General features: G+C 46.6%; 1 protein-coding gene across 1 annotated transcript in view; it reads left to right on the top strand.

Moving 5' to 3' along the window:
• Nucleotides 1-25400, top strand: part of LOC139276895 (N-terminal EF-hand calcium-binding protein 1-like) — a 206110-nt gene that overhangs the window by 98150 nt on the left and 82560 nt on the right. Inside the window, exons 3-6 of the mRNA XM_070894891.1 lie at nt 6776-6800; nt 9235-9343; nt 14362-14387; nt 19041-19138. Coding sequence (XP_070750992.1) covers nt 6776-6800; nt 9235-9343; nt 14362-14387; nt 19041-19138 — 258 coding nt within the window. The remainder of the gene's footprint in view (nt 1-6775; nt 6801-9234; nt 9344-14361; nt 14388-19040; nt 19139-25400) is intronic.

Genomic DNA, 25400 nt, shown 5'->3' with positions numbered 1-25400 from the left:
AGCCCTGGCCAATCAAATGCCTTGCTCCCGTTGTCATGGAAACAATCACTGCCGGTTGCCCGCGAGTATGAAAGACCGAGCAGAGCGACAGTTGGACTTGGAATAGCCATTAGAGAGAGCGAGCGAGAGAGGCGCGATTGTTGTTGAGTGAAGACTGATCCGAACAAGGGTAACGGGGTAGATTTCCTGCCTGGTGACCAGGGCTAGAGCTGGCACTCTGAGGATCGGCTGCCTAGTTTTCAACTCCATTGACTTTCCAAAGGAGGTGAAAATCGGGCGGTTTCCTAAAACAGGCGGGCAGTCCACAGTGTCAAGTTGGAAATGTAACTTGGAGCGGGGCGAGTTGCTGTGATCTGGAATGCGCCTGAAAGAGCGGTGGAAGCAGATTCAACAGTAACATTCACAGGGGAATTGATAAATACATGAAAGGGGAAATCATTTGCAGGGCTATGGGGAAAGAGCAGGGGGGAGTGGGACTAATTGGATAGCTCTTTTACAACAGTGAGTACACTCCAAAAGTACTTCATTAGCTGTAAAGCACTTTGAGACGTCCGGTGTTCCTGAAAAGCGCTATATAAATCCAAGTCTTTCTTTCTTGCAAAGAGCCAGCACAGGCACAATGGGCCAAATGGCCTCCTTCTGTGCTGTAAGATTTTATTCTATAAGAGAAAGATAGCAAATAGAACATTACAATAGAAAAAAAGCAAAGAGTTGACAGTAATTGCAATGCTGAACACAGTGAGAGCTATTCTCAATGACCATGGTGTCCTGGTAACAGGCCCTGCAAGATGCCGTTGGAGTGTCGGTTGCAGAAGAACGTGTGAAGTAATAATTGGTGACATGGAGTGAGTTGCTGCTGTCTGCACTGCATGAGGGTCTGCTATGACACGTGGTTGGAACAATAAGTTGGCTGAAGCTCCCAGGCTACCAGCTGGAGGGCTGAAACCGCATTGAGAGCTAGCTGTCATTTTCTATATTTGTTCTCGAGATGTAAGGCCACATTTTCTTGGCCGTCCCTAGTTGCCCTGAGGAGGTGGGGATGGGCCTCCTCAAACCCCTCTGCTGTCGTTGTGGTGACGACGCTCCCATAGTGGGGGAGATCCAGGATATTGTCCCAGCGCTGATGAAGGAACAGCGATATAAGTCCATTGTCGGGATAATGTGTGACTCGGAGGGGAACTTGGAGATGATGCTGTACCCAAGACATTGCCGCTTCAGTTCTGCTGTGTGCTGGAGGTCACAGGGGACTGTTGAAGGAAACTTAATGAGTTGCCACAGTGCTTCCTGTAGATCGTCCATTCTACAGCCACAACTTGCATTTACATAGCGCCTTTAATGTAGTGAAACGTCCCAAGGTGCTTCACGGGAGCGTTATCAATTCTGGCCTCTTGTGCATCTCCGATTTTCATCGCTCCCCCTTGGCGGCCGTGCCTTCAGCTGCCCGAATAATGCTGTCAAAGTAACAGTGAGGCTAATGGCGCTGGCTGTTATTGATGCACAAATGCCTTCAGGCGACGGCAGACGCCTGGTTGAACGTGGAAATCAAATAGTTGCTGTCCGAGATGTCGTTAACTTCCCGAAAACGGTATTTCGCTCTCCGGCTCCCCATTCAAAAGCATTGAGGTTTCTGTACCTGCACTGCAGATATGAACTAAACTCGCCACAGAAAGTTAAATCAACTCATTTCACTCGGAGCACCTTTTAACAATGTGATAACTGTTAACCAGCAAACCTCTCTGGCACTGACAATTAACTATTACAAGTGTGGATTTCATTCCTTCAAGTTTTAATTGTTGAAGATTTAAAAGAAAAATACACTTTTCATTACTTTTTCTTTCTGCCACTTTTTTCTCTCTCTTAATCCAATCTTTGTTTTTCTCTCTTTTTCTTTCTATACTTGATTTGGCAATTGATATTCACCCCTTCTAGCTTACTCTTCCTGCTCAGTCCTTGCACTGTTAATTTCACCATCCTTCACTTTGATTGGTTGAAGAGACACGCAGTTACTTGATCCGATCATTCAGATCCCTGGTGCCCTGTAGAGGGCGCTGCGCTCGTTCCATCTCCCACTCACGGCAAGTTGTGCCGCGAAATACCCATGACATTGAACAGACAAAGGCAAACTGGGGTTGTTCTTAAAGCAGAGAAGGCCAAGAGGAGATTTGATAGAGGTGTTCAAAATCATGAACGGTTTGATCGAGTAAATAAGGAGAAACTGTTTCCAGTGGCAGGAGGGTCGGTAACCAGAGGACACAGATTTAAGGTGATTGGCAAAAGAACCAGAGGTGACATGAGGAAACATTTTTTTAATAGTGCGTTGTTATCTGGAATGCACTTCCTGAAAGGGTGGTGGAAGCAGATTAAATAATAACATTCAAAAGAGAATTGGATAAATACTTGAAGGGAAAAAAATTGCAGGGCAATGGGCAAAGAGCGGGAGGAGTGGGATTAATTGAATAGCTCTATCAAAGAAAGGAAAAAGACTTGAATTTATATAGCGCATTTCACGGCCAGTGGACATCTCAAAGCACTTTACAGCCAATGATGTACTTTTGGAGTGTAGTCAGAACCAGCACAGGCATGATGGGACGAATGGCCTTCCTCTGTGATGTTTCATTCGATGATTCTTTGATACTATGAAGCGGGCATTGTCCATTGACCAGTTACAGCAAACTCTGGGCCAATGAAAATATTCAGAAGTTGACAAAATGGTAACAGAGCATGGACATGGGTTTGAGCTGGGTACAGAGGCACAGAAATGTAAGCTGCCATTTTGGGTAATATACTGCCAAATCAATTTAAGAATCTTTGAGATATCAGTGAACAGTTAACCACAACGTTTAAAAAATAAAACTTGCACATTCATTTATATTAGTACAAGGTCATTAAATATTTAAGTGAAAGACTATTTGGTGATTAAAAATGGAAGAATGTAGAATTTCCAAATAAAAGTCCCTCATGAAGGGGGAATAAAGTTCAAGTGAACGCGTTTCTATTACATAGTATTTACAGCACAGAAACAGACCATCCAGCCGGATATTTCAAGTGTCAGCTGTGGCTCAGTGGGTAGCACTCCCTCTTGCCTCTGAGTCAGACGGTTGTGGGTTCAAGTCCCACTCCAGGGACTTGCGCACAAAAAAAATCTCCAGGGAGTCGTGCACTGCCAGAGGTGCTGACTTTTGGATGAGACATTAAACCGAGACTTCGACTGCACTCTCGGGTGGATGTAAAATATCCCGCGGCACCATTTCAAAGAAGAGCAGTGGAGTTATCCCCGGTATCCTGGCCAATATTTATCCCTCAATCAACATAACAAAAAAAAAAACAGATTATCTGGTCATTGCTGTTTGTGGGGGCTTGCTGTGCGCAAATTGGCTTAGTGTTTCCTACATTACAACAGTGACTGCAATTCAAAAAGTACTTCATTAATTGTAAAGTGCTTTGAGACGTCTAGTGGTTGTGAAAGGCGCTATATAAATGCAAGACTTTATTGTCTTTTAACACATGCATGCCAGTGTTTATGCTTCACACGAGCCTCCTCCCACCCCTCTTCATCTAACCCCATCAACATATCCTTCTATTCCCTTCTCCCTCGTGTTTATCTGGCCTCCCCTTAAATGAAAATACAAAAGCAAAATACTGCAGATGCTGGAATCTGAAATAAAAATGCTAGAAATCTCAGTGGGTCAGGCAGCATATGTGGAGAGGTCCGGCGAAGGGTCATCGACCTGAAACGTTAACTCTGTTTCCCTCCACAGATGCTGCCTGACCCGCTGAGGTTTCCAACATTTTCTGTTTTTATCCCCTTATATGAATCTAAACTATTCGCCTCAACCACTCCCTGTGGATGCTGGGTCATTGAATACATTTAAGACAGAAATAGACAGTTTCTTAACCGATAAGGGAATAAGGGGTTATGGGGAGCGGGTAGGGAAGTGGATCTGAGTCCATGATCGGATCAGCCATGATCGTATTAAATGACGGAGTAGGCTCGAGGGGTCGAATGGCCTACTCCTGGTCCTATTTCTTATGTTCTTATGAGTTCCACATTCTCGTCACTCTCTGGCTAAAGAAGTTTCTCCAGATTTCCCTATTGGATCCATTAGTGACTATCTTATATTTCTGGACCCTAGTCTTGGTCTTGCCCACAAGTGGCAATATCTTCTCAACGTCTATCCTATCAAATTTGTTCATAATCTTCAAGGCCTCTGTTAGGTTACCCACTCAGTCTTCTCTTCTCAAAGTGGGGAATTGGATCGTTATTGCTTCACTTCCTCTTTAAACTCACTCAATTCCTCTGGGAACTATTTAATTCTATCAGTTGCCGGGAACGTTTTTCAACTCTTTCATCCTCCTTTTGTCTGCTCTTTGAGCTCAAATATACCGGCCTCTTCATCGTTGCCATGGCAGCCTTTTCCTATTCAGAATTATGGGTCAGTTATTTATGGTGAGTAATTTAATTTCATCACTGGGTTGAATGAGCCTTCAATGGAAAGTATTTCTTTAATAGATGAATTGAAATTGATATTCAATCTAAAACTGCTTCACGAGGCCAATCGCTCCGGAGTAAAACACATTTATTGTTGGGTGAATTCAACTAAATTATGCTGATTGAGTCATTGCACTTACTACTGGTTGCGAACGGGGCAAACTGGCTCTTAATGAAAGCATTTCCCTTGGAACTGCATCAGATCCTTGAGGACTATCATGCTGCTGGGGCCTCATGCCTTGGAATTGTGATAAATCTGTTTTACTTGAGGGAATTAAAGTGGGGCATGAAAGTTCATGTATGAACCAGGGTTATATGTGGATATTATAAGAAAGAACTTGCATTTCTATAGCGCCTTTCACGACCTCAGGATGTCCAAAAGTGCTTCACACTCAATGAAGTACTTTTTTGAAGTGTCGTCACTGTTGTACTGTAGGAAACATGGCAGCCAATTTGCGCACAGCAAGCTCCCACAATCAGCAATGTAATAATGGCCAGATACTGGGGTGGATTTTCAGCTTTTAGGATCTCGGTTGCACACCGGCTCGCCTCTTCCGGGCGGTGGCCCTGGAAGCTGGACGCCTGCCCAGAAGAGCTTACTGCCACCAATGCTGCCCCTCCGGGCCAAAAACAGAGGCGACAACAAGTCGAAAATAATGCTTGAGGGATAAATATTGGCCAGGACAGCGGAGGCAGTGGGGGGGGGGAACTACTCTGCTCTTCTTCGAATCGTGCCACGGGATCTTTTACAGCCACCTGAGCGAGCAAACGGGGACCTCGGTTTAATGTCTTATCCGAAAGACGACACCTCCCTCAGTACTGCATTGGAGTGTTAGCCTAGATTTTGTGCTCGTCTCAGGAGTGGGGCTGATATGTTGAGCAAGGCTGTAACCAACAATTTTGATGTATGTACACATGCCTGGTCTACTGTACGAGCTGCTTCCTATCCCCTGGCTCCGCATTAAGAACAAAATGGTGACTGATAAACAAAATGGCATCCAACAAGTGAGGCTCCATTTCCTTCCAATTGATTTATTGCAGCTGATGAGATGACACAGGTGGCTTGCAACACCCATAATAACATTTAACATAGAAAATATGCAACGAGAAAAGGCCCTTTAACCCGTGAAACCTTCTCATTTTAACAGATAACGTCCAAATTGGCCTGTCATGGCCTCTTATTTAATCCCCTAATAGAGATGTATAACCGCGGAGAAAACGTCTATAATCATGCCATGTAAATCTTCTCCCTGGTTCCACTTACGCATCCCTCAGCCACCCACAGAGTTAATGGAAGGAACTCTGGGATATCAGTGTAACATTACAAACTACATCATTGAACTCTGACTCGTTATATTCAACAGGTGACATTCTCGTGGTTCCAGTACAACTGAAACCACACTTTCTTCTGAAGTATGTCATAGCTACATTTGTGTTTCTGATATCTTTGTTTGGCCAGGATACGAAGGGTTACAGAACCAAGGCGGGTCGATAGAGTTAAGATACAGATCAGCAATGATCTAATTGAATGGCAGAACAGTTCGAGGGGCTGAAAGGCCTCCTCTTATGTTCCTATGATATTCTTCAATCCCATTCTTCATGAGACATTCAATCAGCTCCATTTTTTTTTAAGTTGATTGACAAATCATAACTACATTGGATGATTTTGCATTCTGAGAGGGATGTATCAGAGTCCAGTTGTACTCACAGGGAAGCTTCCTCGCTCCCTTCAAGGTCAAGCTGTGTCAGCTGTGGCTCAGCGGGTAGCACTCTTGCCTCTGAGTCAGAAGGTTGTGGGTTCAAGTCCCACTCCAGGAGCTTGAACACATAAATCTAGGCTGACACTCCAGTGCGGTGCTGAGGGAGTGCTGCACTGTCGGAAGTGCCGTCATTCTGATGAGATGTTAAAGCCCCTCAGATGAATGTAAAAGATCCCATGGCACTATTTTGAAGAAGAGCAGGGGAGTTATTCCTGGTGTCCTGGCCATTATTTATCCCTCAATCAACATAACAAAAACAGATTATCTAGTCATTGCTGTTTGTGGAACCTTGCTGTGCGCAAGTTGGCTGCCGCGTTACAAAAGTGACTACACTCCAAAAGTACTTCATTGGCTGTAAAGTGCTTTGAGGCATCTGGTGGTTGTGAAAGGCGCTATATAAATGCAAGTCTTTATTTTTTCTTTTGAAGTAGGAAATGTGACATTATTGTGTTTTTCTTGATCTTCCTGAAGGTATATCACCCGTTGAATACAATTAATGTTTGCTTTTTAATCTTTCTGCTTTCAGATTTTTCGGAGAGCAGACAAGAACGGTGAGCCAACAAAATATCATATTTTAATAGTTTCTGTCTGCGCTCTGTGTGACTGGTGTTAAGTTTGTTACACGGACAGTTGACAGTAGAACTATGGGGAGCTGTATACTAACTCTAGAGGGCCTGGTTTTAATTCCAACACCCCCCCCCCCCCCCCCCCCCCCCCCCCCACCTTGAAGAAACTGGGCAGGAAGCCAGTTAAAATGAGGCCAGTTACCTACTCTCCTCTTCCCGCCGTGTCCCGACACTTTGGAGCAGGCGAGTGGAACACCCCCAAACTACACTTTGGAGCAGGCGAGTGGGACACCCCCAAAAGGGAAGCAGGGGTCCTTCTTAAGTAATATTAGTCCGAGGTCTGAGTGGAGGAGCAGTAACGGCTTCACCGCTAGGCCTGATATACTGGGGAGAGGGTGTGGGGGGTTCCTGGGCCCAAAGAGGTCCAGGCTGGTAACTTAATTTTTTTTATTTTAGGTTTCCCGATGGGAGAAGAGGAGGAAGAGTGGTCTTCTGGGCCTCACAAAAAAGCCTTGGGCCTCCTTTGGCCTTGGCTCCCCCACCTCACACCTTCTGTAATGTATTTGCTTTGTGAGTTCTTTGCTTAAGAATTCATAGCAACACATTGCTATTAAGAGCTAGTTGGTTTATTAACAAGGGTTTAACAATCAAACTATACATTATCAGTTCATCCACTAGGCTCACAACTACATACCTCACCATGAATGACCTAGACCCAGCTTTTATTGAGTCTTGTGAACATCACGTGACTGGCTAAACCACTCACAATTCAACAGCTCTACAACTATTTTGTTGTAAAACAAATAATCAAGTGCCCCTGATTAAGGGGGAGGGGGAATTCACCAAACATTTTCAAACAAGTGACCCCTTGTTTTTTTTGAGGGCACTAAGACACAAATTATACAAATGCCCCCCGGCTAAAAGTGGGGGGAGGGGGCACTAAAACCGGCAAATTAAACAAATTAAACTTTAGATATTAAAATCAAATTAAAATTTGGTTGCCGGGGGTGATGATGCACTCCAGTCCCTCCGGCGCCCACCTCTCGCGGAAGGCCGCGAGCGTACCGATGGACACCGCGTGCTCCATCTCCAGGGACACCCTGGCTCAGATGTAACCGCGGAAGAGAGGCAGGCAGTCGGGCTGAACGACCCCCTCGACCGGCTGATGGCCACCTTGGCCGGGCCCAGGAGCAGTCCAACGAGGAGGCCCTCGGACCTACCCGCTCCCCTCTGCACAAGGTGCCCAAAGATCAGGAGTGTGGGACTGAGGTGCAACCAGAATTTGAGGAGCAGCCCCTTCAAATAATGGAACAGGGACTGCAACCTCGCACATTCTATAAAAACATGAAACACGGACTCCACCAGACCGCAGAAATTGCAGGCGGCCTGGGAGCCCATGAACCGACTTAAAAATTTGTTGCACGGGACTGCTCCGTGTACCACCCTCCAGGCCAAGTCTCCAATAAATAGTGGGAGGACTCCCGCGTAGAGTGCACTCCATCGGGGACCCCCATCTCCTCTGGGTGGCAAGACAGTACGCCATGGCGTGTCCGGACGGCAGACGAGGATGGCAAGGTGGAGAGTGTGCAGGAGCAGCTGTACAGGAAACCCCTCCGCGCAGAACTGAAAGGGACCGAGGGGATTTCCCCGAGGAGGCTCAAGTTGTGAGGGCAACACTCTACAAACCAATGAGCATCCTCACAGGTGCATACGTTACACCTTCCTCCTGAGACTCCCACCCCCACCACGCTCTCTCAACTGACCCTGCCTGAGTTCCCACTCCTACCCGCCGGCCAGGCAGCGGATCATTCCGGCTTCGGGCGGGACACAAGGAAAAAAAATTAATGGAAAAAAAAGAGGACTGGCCGCTTCGGAGCTTGTGGCCTCTCCCCCCCCCTGCCTGATCCGCCCCTTCTCTACCATACCCCCCTCCCATATCCCGCCTGACCCGCCCCTCCCCATACCCCACTCTTCCCCTACCCCGCCTGATCCACACCCCCTCCCCATACCCAGCCTCCTCCCCTACCCCACCTGATCCACACCCCCTCCCTGCCTGACCCCCCCTCCCCTACCCCGCCCCTCCCCCCACCCGGCCCTTCCCCTACCCCGCCTGATTCCCCCTCCCCTACTCCGCCCCCTCCCATACCCCGCCTGATCCCCCCCTCCCCTACCCTGCCCCTCCCCCCACCCGGCCTTTCCCCTAGCCCGCCTGATTCCCCCTCTCCTACCCCGCCCCCTCCTCTACCCTGCCTGACACGCCCCTCCCCCATACCCGGCCTCCTCTCATACCCTGCCCACCCCTCCACCCCTGCCCTTTAAAATCGGGGCTTATGCCTGTTCGTTAGATCGTTGCAAAGTCTACCAAACGCTCTGAAGACATCTGGATAATTTTACAGCCTGGCTTGTCTTCTTCTTGCAGACGATGGTAAACTCTCCTTCGACGAGTTTAAGGCCTACTTTGCCGATGGCGTCCTGAGCACCGAAGAGTTACGGGAGCTGTTTTGCAAGATTGATAAGCACCGCACTGAGTAGGTACCACCCTTTCACTCAAATTGGCAGCATCAAGCCTGGCGAGTTTGGAGTGGGATTTGTTGTGCACTCTACCTGAGCTACTACTGCACACAGCTGTAGTGCTAGGTTAAGGGAACGGTAGCATAGTGGTAATGTTACTGAACTAGTAATCCCGAGACATGAGTTCAAATCCCACCACTGCATCTGGGGATTTTAAATTCAGTGAATTAAATAAATCTGGGGACAAACATGCTAGTATCAGTAATAGTGACCATGAAGCTACCAGATTGCTGTGCAAACCCATCTGGTTCACTAATGTCCTTTAGGGCAGGAAATCTGCTGTCCTGACCTGATCCAGAGCCACAGTGATGTGGTTGACTCTTAACTGCCTCTGAAATGGTAGCTCATCACCACCTTCTCAAGGGCAATTAGGGATAGGCAATAAATGCTGGCCTTGCTGATGATGCCCACATCCCATGAATGAATAAAACTAGTGGGCACATGGTGGGGGTTGCAGGGGGGAGAAATTAATCACTCACTATTAATTCTAATTCCCACCTCCCTCTTTTCAAGATAAAGTAATTTAAGCCAATATATGGATTTGGGCATCCGTGTTTTTCGATGCTCTTCTGTCTCAGGCTGGAGTTGTGATGCCACTAATTGTGACGTGTATATGCAAAGCGAAATATAGATTCAGTGGGTCTCAGAATTTAATTGAATGGCACGAATCAGCACAGGCGTGACTTGATGGCATCCTGTCCCGTCTCTTGCCGGCAGCACTTGACACGATCTTCACCGTCGTGAATACTTCCTTGATTTGCTTCAGCAGGGATTGGATTTTGAAAATGCTTCCTGATGGCGTGGCTTTCTCTTTAAACTTACATTTTGAATTATTAGCCAGGTCTGAAAATCGTGCTCCCCTCCCCCCGCGCTCAATGTCATATGCCATCAGAATCCACCCACGTGGGTGAGGTATTTGAGACTGTCTCCGATACAGGTTTACACTGACTGATGGAACCGACCCTCCACCTTCAGAACAAGCCCTTCCCCTTGTCATAAGAACCGAGCAAATTAGCAAAGGGAGGAAAAATGTCTTTAACAACAACAACAACAACTTGTATTTATAAAGCGCCTTTAGAGTAGTGAAACGTCCCAAGGTGCTTCATGAGATTATGAGATTTTAAAAATTGACACGAGCCGCACAAGTAGAAACCAGCGCGGGTGAAAGAGGTGGGTTTTAAGGACCATCTTAACGGAGGAAAGGGAGGTAGAGAGGCGGAGAGATTTAGGCAGGGAATTCCAGAGCTTGGGGCCTAGGCAACAGAAGGTACGGCCACCGATGATTGAGCGATTATAATCAGGGATGCTCAACAGGGCAGAATTAGAGGAGCGCAGCTATCTCGGTGGGGCATGGGGTCATGGGGCTAGAGGAGATTACAGAGTTAGGGAGGGGCGAGGCCATGGAGAGATTTGAAAACAAGAATGAGAATTTTGAAATCGAGGCCTTGCTTAACCGGGAGCCAATGTCAGTCAGTGAGCACAGGGGTGATGGGTGAACGGGACATGATGCGAGTTAGGACACGGACAGCCTTCAAAAATGACCTTCAAAATATCAGCATATCTGGCAAAAAATTACAGTCGTTGAAACGCAGGTGGTTCCAAGCGAGACCAGAAAGGAGGAGCTAACAAGTACCTGTGGCAACGGGTCGGGCAATTGCTCCCTGCTCCAACAAAAATTGATCCTGTCAGCCTCTTGCCTTTTGGCACGTGGCCCACTGGTAAACCCAGCTGGCCTGTCCCCACCAGGGCGCTTGAGCAGGCAGCACCACTTGACGTTACAGTCCTTGACCTCAGGCCTTTGTCAGTTCAGAGATTAACTCTATTTGTTTTTGGCTTCCACCGTTAGCCAGGAAATCACTTGCTCTTTGAGTGCCTCCTGACCCGTTCACATTGGGCAAACTGAAGTGATGTGAAGTAGTCACATGTTTGCACCTGCCTCGTCAATGAAGGCAGGCAGGTTGATAATTGTATGACTGCAGGGTAGGTCTAGTCAGCCTATTATTATTATCTTGACGTCGGAATTAGACAGCAGTTCAGTACTGGTGAGAACTGAGAGTGTTGTTCGAGGTCAGAGGCAACAGTTATTAGGAGCCCGTTGGGGGCCCGAGGTTACTGATTTGGAATAGAGTTGAGAGAGGGAGGGGGAAGTGTAGCGCCAAGAGAAGGCAGATGGAGAAAGACTAAGATTTATACAGCGCCCTATCAAGCCTCTCAAACAGCTCAAAATGCTTCACCCAGACTGATACTCCCAGTGCCAGTACTAAGGGAGTGCCGCACTGTCGGAGGTGCCGTCTTTCAGATGAGGCGTTAAACCGAGGCCCCATCTGTCCTCTCAGGTGCATGTTAAAGATCCCACGGCACTATTTTAAAGAAGAGCAGGGTAGTTCTCCGCGGTGTCCTGGTCAAAGTTTATCCCTCAGCCAACACCCAAAACACATTATCTGGTCACCATCACATTTCTGCTTGTGGAAGCTTGCTGTGCGCAAATTGGCTGTCGCGTTTTCTACATCACAACAGTGACTACACTCCAAAGTATTACACAGTATTTACGGCACAGAAACAGGCCATTCGGCCCAACAGATCCATGCCGGTGTTTATGCTCCCCACGAGCCTCCTCCCACCCTTCTTCAACTCCTTCCATCAACATACCATTTTATTTCTTTCTCCCTCATGCAATAATCGAACTTCCTCCCATGTGCCTTCAAAAGTACTTCATTGGCTGGAAAGTGCTTTCGGATATCCAGGGGTTGTCCAGGGCATTATATAATTCTTTCTATCTCAAGAGAACAGCTTTGAAATGTTTTACTTAGTTTAAAGGTGCTATCGAAATGCAAGTGGTTGTTACTAAAGTATACGTGGCAGCCATTTTGCCCACAGCAAACAAAAGTGGTGATGTTGGTTCTGGGAGGAATGTTGATCAGGACGCCTGAAAATTAAAAAAAAAATGTGTTCAGGGATGTGGGCGTCACTGGCAAGACCGGCATTTATTGCCCATCCCTAATTGCCCTCGAGAAGGTGGTGGTGAGCCGCCTTCTTGAACCGCTGCAGTCCGTGTGCTAAAGGCGTTCCCTGCTCTTCCTTGAATTATGCCATGAGACTTTGAACACCCAACTGAATGAACTAATCTAGGTAGGCAGGACCTCACTGCAACCTCTCCTCTGAAGGAAGGCACCTCTGACAATGTACTACTCCCTCAGTGCTGCATTGGAATAGCACCTAAGAATATACAATTACATTACATAGTATTTGCAGCACAGAAACAGGCCATTTGGCCCATCTGGTCTGTGCCGGTGTTTATGCTCCACACGAGCCTCCTCCCACCCTATTTCATCTAACCCTATCAGCATATCCTCCTATTCCCTTCTCCTCATGTACTTAACGAGCTTTCCCTATGCTATTTGCCTCAACTACTCTCTGTGGTAGCAAGTTCCGCTTTGTAACCACTCTCTGGGTAAATACATTTCTGCTGAATTCCTTATTGTGTAGCCTTGGTGGGTAGACAGGGCCCTCCCCTCCCCTTCCATTAACGGGGGAAGGGCCGAGCTGCCGAATCTGCGGTCAGGAACCAGGACCATCGTGGAGCGGGGTGTGGCAGCAGCTTCACGGGGTGCTGCAGAATTTTCGCTCCCGAGCGGAAACTGGTCGCTGTGAGCGGTTATGACATCGGCGTGGCCGGTGCAGCAGCCCGGGACACTACCGGTATTAGCAGGGTGCTACTGGTCACCACCGCCACTAAACGCCCGCGGAATTTCGCAGGAACCGGTAGCGGCGCCACGCCCGGGTGAAAAGTCGTTTGCGCCCCGTAAGCCCCTCCCCCCCCCCCCCGGGGGGCACTGACAGGAGCCAAAAACATGAACATTCCCCCCCCCCGTACATTTTACACTTTTAGATGCACATATTGGGTGGCGTGGTTCACTAATACTGCCATGTATTAAATCTGGTGGAGGGAATCCAGAACAAGGGAACATAACCTTAAACTTAGAACTAGGCCGTTCATGGCTGATGACAGGAAGCACTTTTTCACTGAAAGGGTAGAGGAAATCTGGAACTCTCTCCCCTCAAAAAGCTGTGGAGGCTGGGGATCAATTGAACATTTCAAACCTGTGACTAATAGGGTTTTGTTGGGTAAGGGTTTCAAGGGATAAGGAACCAAGATGGGTAAATGGAGTTAAGATACAGATCAGCCGTGATCTAATTGAATGATGGAACAGGCTCGGAGGGGGGGGGGGGGGGCTGAGTGGTCTCCTCCTGTTCCTATGTTCCCTGTTCTGTTCCATGGAGGGGTAGTCTATGTCATTATGCCCATAGGGGGGTCAGGTCTGGTTTACTAGTCCAGTAACACAGTCACTACATTACCGTACTCTCTGATTATACCAAGGACTGACAAAAATCACCATTTCCCACAACAGGTGAACTCAGACTTAGGACATCAACCTGAGATTGTCTGATTGTCTAAGAGGGTGCTTGTAGCTGGATACCAGTTATGCAACAACAACAACTTGTATTTATATAGTGCCTTTACCATAGTAAAATGTTCCAAGGCACTTCACAGGAGAGTTAGCCAACAAAATTGGATGCTGAACCATATCAGTAGATATTGGGGCAGATGTTCAAAGAGGTAGAGAGGCGGAGAGGTCTAGGGAGGGAATTCCAGAGCTCAGGGTCTTGGCAGTTGAAGGCACAGCCACCAATGGTTGAGCGATTAAAATCAGGGATGCTCAGGGCAGAATTAGAGGAGCGCAGACATCTGGTCAGGGGGAGGGGGGCTGAAGGAGACTACAGAGGTAGGGAGGGGCGAGGCCATGGAGGGATTTCAAAACAAGGATGCGAATTAAAAAATTTCTATCAGATACTTATACTTAAACGCCACTGATTAAGATGCTTATGGTTGACATTTACTGTTGGATATTTTAAATAATTTTAGCATCCGCTAAAGGCATCATTCTCATCCAGTTTTACTTTCTCCTTAAAACAGCAACTTGGACACAGAAGAATTGTGCGGTAAGTCCGCAATATCATTGTCCCTTTCCTGTCCTGCCATTTCTTTTTAATGCTGCCACTCAGCCTTTCCCGGTGATGTATGTCTGGGTAATCCCAGGGGAAGCTGTGACTGCTTGTGTACTCAGGCACTTTGACAAGCCTCGGATTCCTAGTTGTTTCCTCCTGAAGGGACACTGCCTCCATGTGCTGGGTTAGTCTGTGCTGCTCCTGTCAAATCTGATCCCTTCAACTTTGAAGAGAGACACAGCTGCTAGCCATTTGTGCCGTGACATGTTGGACAAGGTTGTGTGTCAATGGCCTGGAGGCTGTCGATGATGTGAAGTGCAGGAAATGTCACAGTTCCTTTCTCCTTGTCAGTCACGCATAGAAGTCTCTGTCCCGTGTTGACATTCACTGAGAACATTCGGTTTTTAAGGTGAGCGTGCCCAGAATGTCACAGAGCACCATGGGACACAGGCACTCGTTGCTCAAACTGACTTTACAACAAGAGCAAGCTCATCATCAATGTGGGATATTGTGATGTGTTCCAATAGATAGCGGGTGGCATATTATAGTAAAATAATAGTGTGTACATGTGTTAATCTATATTTCTGTATGTGTATATAATGAAAATAATATGCTTGCATGTGAAGTTGTGACCTTTTTTGGATATTTTGGACCGTTTTTCCACAGAGGTTTTTGGAAAAAAAGAAGTAGCTTCTAAATGCTGGGCTTTTAAAGCAAAGTCTATACGCATACCTTTTTTTTTAACAAAAGTACAAAGACAGAAAGTGGTTACAATGCTAATCAACTAATCTTTGAACTGACAACGACTGTAAACAAAAAGCGAAAAAGAGAAAGAGAGACAGAAAGAAAAAGAGGGAGAAAAAGAAAGAATGTAAGAAAGAACGAAAGAATGAATGAATGAATGAAAGAAACACTTGCATTTATATAATGTCTTTTGCAACCCTAGGATGTCCCAAAGTGCTTTATAACCAATGAAGTAAATTCAGACTGTTTCTCTAAAGGTTCGGTGATTCACTCCCCCAGATTACCAGCCACACACCGAAGATGATTTAGCTCTGGGTGTGTTTTAGGTGGACCGGGTGTGACTCCTTGTTCTATCGGTCGTCTTCTTTCATACGGAAGTAGCAAAGCAAATCAAACGTCGATATCCAAGTTGGATATCCAGGCCAAAGCTTCCGGTGTAACAAAAGCTTCCGGTGTAACAGCGTGGATATCTTGTAGGCTGCCTGCAAATTTCCTCTGAGGGCAGTGCTCGATGATGTGCTCCAGGGTCTGATTAGGAGCTCCATAAAACCGCAAAAGAGTAAAATCAGCTCCTGACTTAAATCAACAGATCTACCATCCCACTCCACTTCTACCTTCATTCAAACAGTGCCTGCCTTTGCTAAAGATTTCCTGTCCGTGTATAGGGTTGGGGTGATTTTTGTCACATTCAGACCAATTGTAGCATCCCTTTAGCTACTCAACTGACAGTCATAAGATGTTACAGCACAGAGAGAGGCCGTTCCACCCATCAAATTTGTGCTGGGGTTTGTTTCCATGGCAGCCACAGAATTTAATCTCACTTTCCTGCTTGCTTCTCAGACTCTTTACTATTTTGCCACATCCATGTTGAAAATTGCTAGACTTTTAAAATCACTCCTGGATCCTGGCAATAGAATCCAGCTCTTTATCTGTATTCATGTAAGAAATGAAACTAGTCACGTGGTGCCAGTTATAATGAACATTGTAATGAATTTGCTCTCATCAGGATTGTGCACACATACACACTCAGCTACAATTGCCTTTCCTGTTGACTGCATCCTATTAATTCTATAAATGTACATTCCATAATTTGTTACCTTACACACAGAAACAACAAATTACTTGCAAACAATTTAAATGTGGAGGGAAGTTTAATTTGGTCTTTTCAGGGGATGGGGAGTGAGGTTCAAGCAATCGTGAAGATTCATTGAATTTTAAAATTAATTGCGTGCTGAGAGACTGGGCATAAAATGGATCACCAGTTAACATTGAATTGAAAAGATCGAGTTTAGCGGGGTATTAGAAAACGTTTTACTGATTTTTTTTTTTCCCCCCCACTAATCTACTCCTGAAACATTTTCTGGAGCATGGATCAACGGGCAGTGACAAGCCTCCAGTAACTTGCCCCGTGGTCATTGTACATGCATGAGCCTTGCCCGTGAACGTTGATTGAATAGAAGAACATAGAAAATAGAAGCAGGAGTAGGCCATTTGGCCCCCTCGAGTCTGCTGCACCATTCAATAAGATCATGGCTGATCTGATCTTGGCCTCAATTCCACTTTCCTGCCAGTTATAATGAACTCCCCATAACCCTTGACTTCGACCACAGAGGGTATTACAGTTTACTCCGATTGTGCCTTAATCTATTGGCCACACATACACGTGCACACGCAAGAGGCACTTAGTGTGGATCAGGAGTGGTGACCGTTAGTCAGTTCACTCCTCCTTAGGCCAAGGGCACTAAGACCAGTTGTAACATCCCTTTAGCTACTCAACTGACAGAATCATAAGATGTTACAGCACAGAAAGAGGCTGTTCCACCCATCAAGTTTCTGCTGGGGTTTGTTTCCGAGTTAAATCCCACTTTTCTGCTTGCTTCTTAGACTATTTATTATTTTTTAGAAAATGTATTCGTTAACTGGATGCGGGCATTAAATGCCCAAGAGAAGGTGGTGGTGAGCCACCTTCTTGAACTGCTGCAGTCCGTGTGGTGAAGGTGCTCCCATAGTGCAGACTTTGTTGTAGCGGTTTGTTACAACTGAGTGGCTTGGCTAGGCCATTTTAGAGGGTGGTTAAGAGTCAAGCACATCGCAATGGGTCTGGAGTCACATATCGGCCAGACCGGGTAAGGATGGCAGATTTCCTTCCCTGAAAGACACTAGTGAAGCAGTTGGGTTTTATGAACATTTATCAAGCTGCTATCTGAGAGTCCCGAGCATAGGACAGGGCCGGAAAAGAGTCTGTGGTCCACCGGATGGACCACAAAACCTACAGAGGTCATCTTAACTTGCCTTCCCATGTGGAACACCGATATTACACCCCGCCCAATATTCAAAGAAATCAGGCGGGGTGTAAAACCAGAGTTGCCTCCGATCCATCAGTCTCCCGACGGGTGGGTCAACAACAACAACAACAACAACAACAACTTGTATTTATATAGCGCCTTTAACGTAGTGAAATGTCCCAAGGCGCTTCACAGGAGTATTATGAGATTAAAAAATTTGACATCAAGCCGCATAAGTAGAAATTAGCGCAGCTGACCAAACACTTAGTCAAAGAGGTAGGTTTGAAGGAGCGTCTTGAAGGAGAAAAGAGAGGTAGAGAGGTGGAGAGGTTTAGGGAGGGAGTTCAAGAGCTTAGGGCCCAGGCAGCTGAAGGCACGACCACCGATGGTTGAGTGATTTATTATCAGAGATGTTCAAGAGAGCAGAATTAGGGGAGCACAGATATCTCGGCGGGGGTTGTGGGGCTGGAGGAGATTACAGAGATAGGGAGGGGTGAGGTCATGGAGGGATTTGAAAACAAGGATGAGAATTTTGAAATTGAGGCGTTGCTTAACCGGGAGCCAATGTAGGTCAGCGAGCACAGGGGTGATGGGCGAGTGGAACTTGGAGCGAGCTAGGACACGAGCAGCCGAGTTTTGGATCACCTCTAGTTTACGTAGTGTAGAATGTGGGAGGCCAACCAGGAGTGCATTGGAATAGTCAAGTTTAGAGGTAACAAACGAATAGATGAGGACTTCAGCAGTGGATGAGCTGAGGCAAAGGCGGAGATGGGTGATGTTACGGAGGTGGAAATGGGCGGTCTTAGTTATGCTGCGGATATGTGGTCAAAAGCTCATTTCAGGGTCAAATATGACACAGGTTAAAATTGCCCTCTAAATCTCAGTTGCCCACACCATCAAATATTGATCCAAATTTCTCTTAAATTTGCACAGACCAGCGGTTGAACCTGGGGCCTTCTTTGTCTGCACAGCTTAACGGTACAAATTGATAAACTTGACGAATCATCATTTATTTTGTGACTTATGTTGTTATCTGGACCACTTAGTCCGATTCCAGTCTGTAACGTACTCCTAGGTATCCATTATTCCCTTTGTGGTATGTGTTGAGCCTCGAGTCAGAATGTTGTGGGTTCAAGTCAACTTCCAGAGACTTGAGCACATAATTTAGGTCGACACTTCCTGTGCGATACAGACGGAGTGCTGCACTGTCAGACATGACGTTAAACTGAGGCTCCGCCTACCCTCTCAAATGGGCTTGAAAAATCCCACGGCACTGTTATGAAGAAGAGCAGGGAAGTTCTTCCCTGGTATCCTTACTAATATTTATCCCTCAATCAACATCATTAAAACAGATTATGTGGTCATTTATCCTCATTGTTGATTGTGGGAGCTTGCTGTGCGCAAATTGGCTGCTGTGTTTCCCACATTACAACAGTGACTACATTTCAAAATACTTAATTGACTGTAAAGCACTTTGAGGCATCCTGAGGTCATGAATGGCATTATTTAGCTGCAAGTTCTTCTTTAATAATTTTGTATTCTGTGGTAGAAATACATGAGTTGCCCTGAGGCTTTGTGGAAGAGAAGAATAAAAATTCTTATTTTGTTGTTTCTCTAGAGTATTTTTCTGAGCATCTAGGGGAATATGAAAGTGTCCTGTCTGCTCTGGAACAGCTCAATATCTCCATTCTCAAGGCCATGGACAAAACCAAGAAGGTATGTTACAATCTGACCAGGGCGGTAGCAAACAATTAAATGTCGAAAGGGCTGCCTCCACTTCAAAATATTCACAAACCTTTTCTATTTGCCAAGCACTCTCCACGCTAACACAACTCACATCCAAATATAAGTGTGTGCCCAAAATCAAATGAACAAAACCAAAGCAAAGAATTACATAGAGACTTACAGCACAGAAACAGGCCATTCGGCCCAACTGCTCCATACTGGTCTTTATGCTCCACACAAGCCTCCCCCCACACTTCTTCATCTCACCCTATCAGCATAACCTTCTATTCCCTTCGCCCTCATGTACTTATCGAGCTTCCCCTTTGATGCATGTATGCTATTCGCCTAAACTATTTCACACGGCAGCGAGTTCCACAATCTCACTTTTCTCTGGGTAAAGAAGTTCCTCCTGAATTCCTTACTGGATTTATTGGAAACTGTTTTATATTTGTCCTCCAGTTTTGGACTTCCCCACAAGTGGAAACAGAATACATGCTATTTTGGCTTCTCCTCGTGGTTATATATTCATCAATGGGTCATTGGGCTGAGCCTTCAAGTCTGAGGAAACTTTCATTGATTGACATTATCACCAAATTGCAGAAATTTCGAGACAGAAGGAAGCCATTTTAGTCCATCATGCCTGTGCTGGAGATCTGTCTACATTGGGGCTATCTACTCCAATTTCCCCTTACCCATTCATATCTTTATGTTTCAGATGCTGATGTAATTTGGTCTTAAATGTTGTGATTAATGTGGCTTCAAAGCCACATGTGGTAAAGTAATTCGTATCAAATTTCCCTTTCCATGAAATGGAGGATACGAAACACTGGCAAAGTGGAACAGCCCAGGGGTAAAAGAAATAAGGAGGTCGGCACCAAGGCAGCTACAAACCATCCCACCAACATGGTACTCCAATGGAGTGTCCCCATCCCAGGCACCAACTCATTCCCTCCCCACCTCCGCACTCGTCCCGCCCCCCGCCCCAGGAAACACCTCTGCACTCCCTCCCACCCCCCCCCCCCATCGCAGGAAACACCTCCGCACTCTCCACCCCCCCACCCTCTCGCCCCCCCCACCCTGGGAAACACCTCCGCACTCGCCCCCCCCAACCTCTCACCCCCCCCCACCCCGGAAAACACCTCCGCACTCTCCACCCCACTCCCCACGCTCCCCCCACCCCCGCCCTGGGAAACACCTCCGCACTCTTCCCACCGCCCCCCCCCCCCTGCCCCGGGAAACACCTCCGCACTCCCCCCACCCCCACCCCAGGAAACACCAACACACCCATGCCCCAATACCAGCACTTCCTACCGAATGGTAAATGAGAGCTACAGTTAATGTCTGAACTTATTGAAGTCGACATGAAGGCCAGAGGCTACAAAGTGCCTAATAGAAAGATATGGTTCAGTTCCCGCTATAAATGGCCAAATAAAAGATAGACTTGCATTTCTATAGCGCCTTTCATGAGTACCGGATATCCCAAAGTGCTTTACAGCCAACGAAGTACTTTTGAAGTGTAGTCACTGTTGTAATGTGGGAAACACGGCAGCCAATTTGCGCACAGCAAGCTCCCACAAACAACAATGTGATTATGACCAGATAATCTGTCTTCAGTGATGTTCACTGAGGGATAAATATTGGCCAGGACACGGGGATAACTTCCCTGTTGTTCTTCGAAATAGTGCCATCGGATCGTTTACATCCACCTGAGAGAGCAGACGGGACCTCATTTTAACATCTCATCCAAAAGATGGCACCTCTGACAGTGCAGCACTTCCTCAGCACTGCACTGGGAGTGCCCGTGTAGATTTTTGTGCTCAAGTCCCTGGAGTGGGATGTGAACCTACAACCTTCCGACTTAGCGGTGAGGTGGCGACCAACTGATCCACGGCTGACACAGCCAAAGACAGAGAGGCCAGAGTGGGACTGAGAATCGAACTCTCCCTATTATTCTCTGAGGAGGTATCTTTGGCTCGGCACCTTCCCACAGCAACATGCGAAAGATGAGGACTCAGTAGAGCTGAAGGGTGAAGCAAGGAATTAAATTTGAGTCTCAGTAATTATCTGATGCTGCATTATTAGCGCTCCAGACTGGCATGCAATTAACTCGAGTGCCAACACAGAGAAGCCTTACCGTGGTTTTGACTCACATGACTGTCTAGAGCTGTCCACTGGTGAGAGAGAGGTAATAATGGTGTGTCTACCTCTGATTGGCTCACAGTGTCTAATGCTCAGTTGACTTGAACCCTAGAAGAATGTAAGTGTAGAGTGCTTTGACTGTAATCACTGTAAATGGTGCTGGGAAAAGGAAATCTTCAAAGCTGTGCCAAAGGAGACAACACGTTATTTGTATTGTGGTAAATGGACTAATCCTGCTGCCGTACATTTTTAACATGAATTGAAATACTGTAAACAATAGATTTCAATCTTAGCTGCTCTTGACCTTATTTAACTTTATTTTGCGCTGAAAGAAGCTGCTTTTAAAATCATTCTCTCGCTGTCCACCCTCCCCCCACCTACTCCTTCCTAAAATCAACCAGTCTCTGCTTAATATTAATCAGGCCGTTCAGGGGTGATGTCAGGAAGCACTTCCTTACACAAAGGGCAGCAGAAATCTGGAACTCCTTCCCCTGAAAAGCTGCTGAGGCTGGGGGTTCAATTGAAAATTTCAAAACCGAGATTGATAGATTTTTGTTGGGTAAGAAAGAAAGACTTGCATTTATATAGCGCTTTTCATGACACCGGATGTCCCAAAACACTTTGCAGCCAATGAAGTACTTTTGGAATGTAGTCACTGTTGTAATGTAGGAAATGTGGCAGCCAACATGCGCACAGCAAGCTCCCACAAACAGCAATGTGATGATGACCAGATAATCTGTTTTTGTTATGTTGATTGAGGGATAAATATTGGCCAGGACACCGGGGATAACTCCCCTGCTCTTCTTCGAAATAATGCCATGGGATCTTTTATGTCCACCTGAGAGGGTAGACGAGGCCTCGGTTTTAGGTAGGTATATTAAGGGTTACGGAACCAAGGCGGGTAACTGGAGTTAAGATACATCATCATAGGCTGTCCCTCGAGATCTCAGGTGACTGTACAGTCCAATACGGGAATTACAGTCTCTGTCACAGGTGGGACAGACAGTGGTTGAAGGAAAGGGTGAGTGGGACTGGTTTGCCGCACGCTCCTTCCGCTGTCCGCGCTTGTTTTCTGCATGCTCTCGACGACGAGACTCGAGGTGCTCAGCCCCCTCCTGGATGCTCTTCCTCCACTTAGGGAGGTCTTGGGCCAGGGATTCCCAGGTGTCGGTGGGGATGTTGCACTTTATCAAGGAGGCTTCGAGGGTGTCCTTGAAACGTTTTCTCTGCCCACCTGGGGCTTGCTTGCCGTGTAGGAGTTCCAAGATGAGCGCTTGCTTTGGGAGTCTTGTGTCGGGCCTGCGGACAATGTGGCCCGCCCAACGGAACTGGCCGAGTGTGGTCAGTGCTTCGATGCTGGGATTGTTGGCCTGATCGAGATACAAATCAGGCATGATCTAACTGAATGGCAGAATGGGATCGAGGGATTGAATGGCCTACTCTTGTTCCTATGTTCTCAGCCTACACGAGTAGAATTGTTTCAGGCTGTGAATTGGTTGGAGCAGAATTTTAATTTGCATTTTCCTTAGAATTCGCATGAGTTCAGCTTCACACTGCAGTGTGTGTAGTCCAAGGGAGTAGTTCAGTCAAATAGCATAGATGCATTCAAGGAGAAGCTAGGTGCGCACATGATGAAGAGGAGTGGGGGAGGCTGGTGTGGAGCATAAACACCAGCATGGACCAGTCGGGCCGAATGGCCTGTTTCTGTGCTGTAAATACTTTGTAACAAATCTGCAGTGTGCAGTAAAGTTCGAATAAAATCTGGAAAGCTCTATTTCCCAGCTCCTCTGGTTATGAACTCTGCAGACTGATACACATTGACAGGCTTCCATTAGGTCTTTTTATATTAAAAAATATTGCTGCAATGTGACTGCTGTGAATTTCTGCAGCAACGAACAACTTAATGGACACATTGTGGCCCAGTGATGAAGTAGCTTTCAGCGCTTAAACTGCGATGCGCACATAAATACCGTGCTTATGCTCCACATGAGCCTCCTCCCACCCCTCTTCATCTCACCCCATCAGCATAATCTTCTATTCCTTTCTCCCTCATGTGTTCATCTCGCTTCCCCTTGAATGTATCTGTGCTGTTCACCTCAGCCACTCCATGGTGTAGCGAGTTCCACATTCTCACCACTCTCTGGGTAAAGAGGTTTCTCCTGCATTCTTTAATTGGATTTATTAGTGATTATCATATTGATAGGCCCTAGTTTTGGTTCCCCCCACAAGTGGAAACATCTTCTCTACATCTTACCATATCGAACCCTTTCATAAATTTAAAGACAGGTCACATCTACGCCTCCTGGAGACTGCACCAAAGAGGGTACAGAGGAGATTTATGAGGATGTTGCCTGGAATGAAGAATTTTAGCCAAGAGGAAAGATTGGATAGGCTGGGGTTGTTTTCTTTGGAACGGAAGAGGCTGAAGGGAGTACTTATTGAGGCATATAAAATTATGAGGGGCCTAGATAGAGGGGATAGGACGGACCTATTTTGCCTAGCAGAGGGATCAACAACTAGGAGGCATAGATTTAAAGTAATTGGTAGGAAGTTTGTGAGGGTTTGAGGGGAAATGTCTTCACCCAGAGGATGGTGGCGGTCTGGAACTCACTGCCTGAAACCCTCACCATATTTAAAAAGTGCTTGGCTATGCACTTGAAGTGCCATAACCTACAGGGCTACAGACCAAGAGCTGGAAAGTGGGATTAGGCTGGATAGCTCTTTGTCGGCCGGCGTGGACACGATGGGCCAAAATGGCCTCCTTTCGTGCTGTAAATTTCTATGATTCCTCTTTTCTAGAGAAAAGTGTCCCAGCCTGTTCAGTCTTTCCTGATCATTATAACCTGACAGTTCTTTATGGTCCAAGGAGATGACTGAGGATTGGAGTGAAAATAGGCATCGATAGTGTCCGAGAAGCATTGCGATCAGAACCTAACTGCAGGTGGTGAGGCTGCAGACAGTCCAAGGCCAGTTATTGCCGCAGTTTACAGACATTCGTTTCAGCAAATAATTTCTGGCATCTGGCCACAGTCCTCTCCTGAAATGCACTGGTAGCAAGAAATGGCTATTGGATCACATCAAGAACTAAATCAAGCGCACACACACATTCTAAAGCAAGGCACTATTTCTAATCTGCTGTTCTTTACAGCACCTGGATGTCCATTAATGACGCCAATAATTATTTGAAATGACACCATGTCAACCTCACCTCAAGGTGGAGATAGACAGATTTTTGAATGATAATGGAGTGAAGGGTTAATGGGGAGCGGGCAGCGAAGTGGAGCTGAGCCCAGGATCAGATCAGCCATGATCTTATTAAATGGCGGAGCAGGCTCGAGGGGCCGGATTCCTATGTTCTGATGTTCACCTACTTTCAAGCTCGGATCTGCCCGTGCGATCTCGCTTTGTTTTGGGGCAGTAATTGTGGGGTAGCCGAGAGCAGGTTAGGTGCTCTGTGCCCACTGTCCAGGATCTTCACACTTGAATCAACAGTCAGAGATGGGCAGTTCTCACTTTGGGAGACAATTAGTGCAGGAGGAGAGGCCATCCGCCTTGCATTTGGCCTCACGCAGCACCACCTCCACTTCAGCAGTTAACAAACCTAGAATCAGATGCTGGGCACCTCTTCACTTGCCCGCTGACTCATGCCCACGTTTTGGGTTTTCTTTCTGCACATTTTTACCTGAAAGGGACTCAGACTAATCTCCACCTGAAAATATTTCCCTCCACAGAGAATCAAAATAAATAACACGTTTTTTTTTACTGCAGGGTATTTTTGAAGGTAAGGGCCCAGATTTTGCTGAAATAAAAACCGATGTCTGAATGACGCACACCGTTAATAATGCACAACTCGGCCAGCAACGTGTGGTGATGAAGAGGTACCCCGTGAATTGCGAATCCCCATAAGTTGCTGGCCGATTTGTGCCTCTCCCCCGTGAGCCTCGGCAAAATGGCATATTACCCTTAAACTTCCCGCGATTTTCATGAACTTGCTGAATTTGCACATAAATTGCCTATTAAACTCGCCGCAGAAAGTTAAGTCTAGTAATTAACAGCGTAAGTAAACTTTTAATGACATGGGCATTTTTGATGACAGACAATTTTTAATTTAAAT

This window comes from Pristiophorus japonicus, chromosome 12, assembly GCF_044704955.1.
Source record: "Pristiophorus japonicus isolate sPriJap1 chromosome 12, sPriJap1.hap1, whole genome shotgun sequence".
Lineage (NCBI taxonomy): Eukaryota > Metazoa > Chordata > Chondrichthyes > Pristiophoridae > Pristiophorus > Pristiophorus japonicus.
The sequence above is the reverse complement of the archived record's forward strand: the minus strand, read 5'-3'. Positions and strand labels throughout refer to the sequence as shown.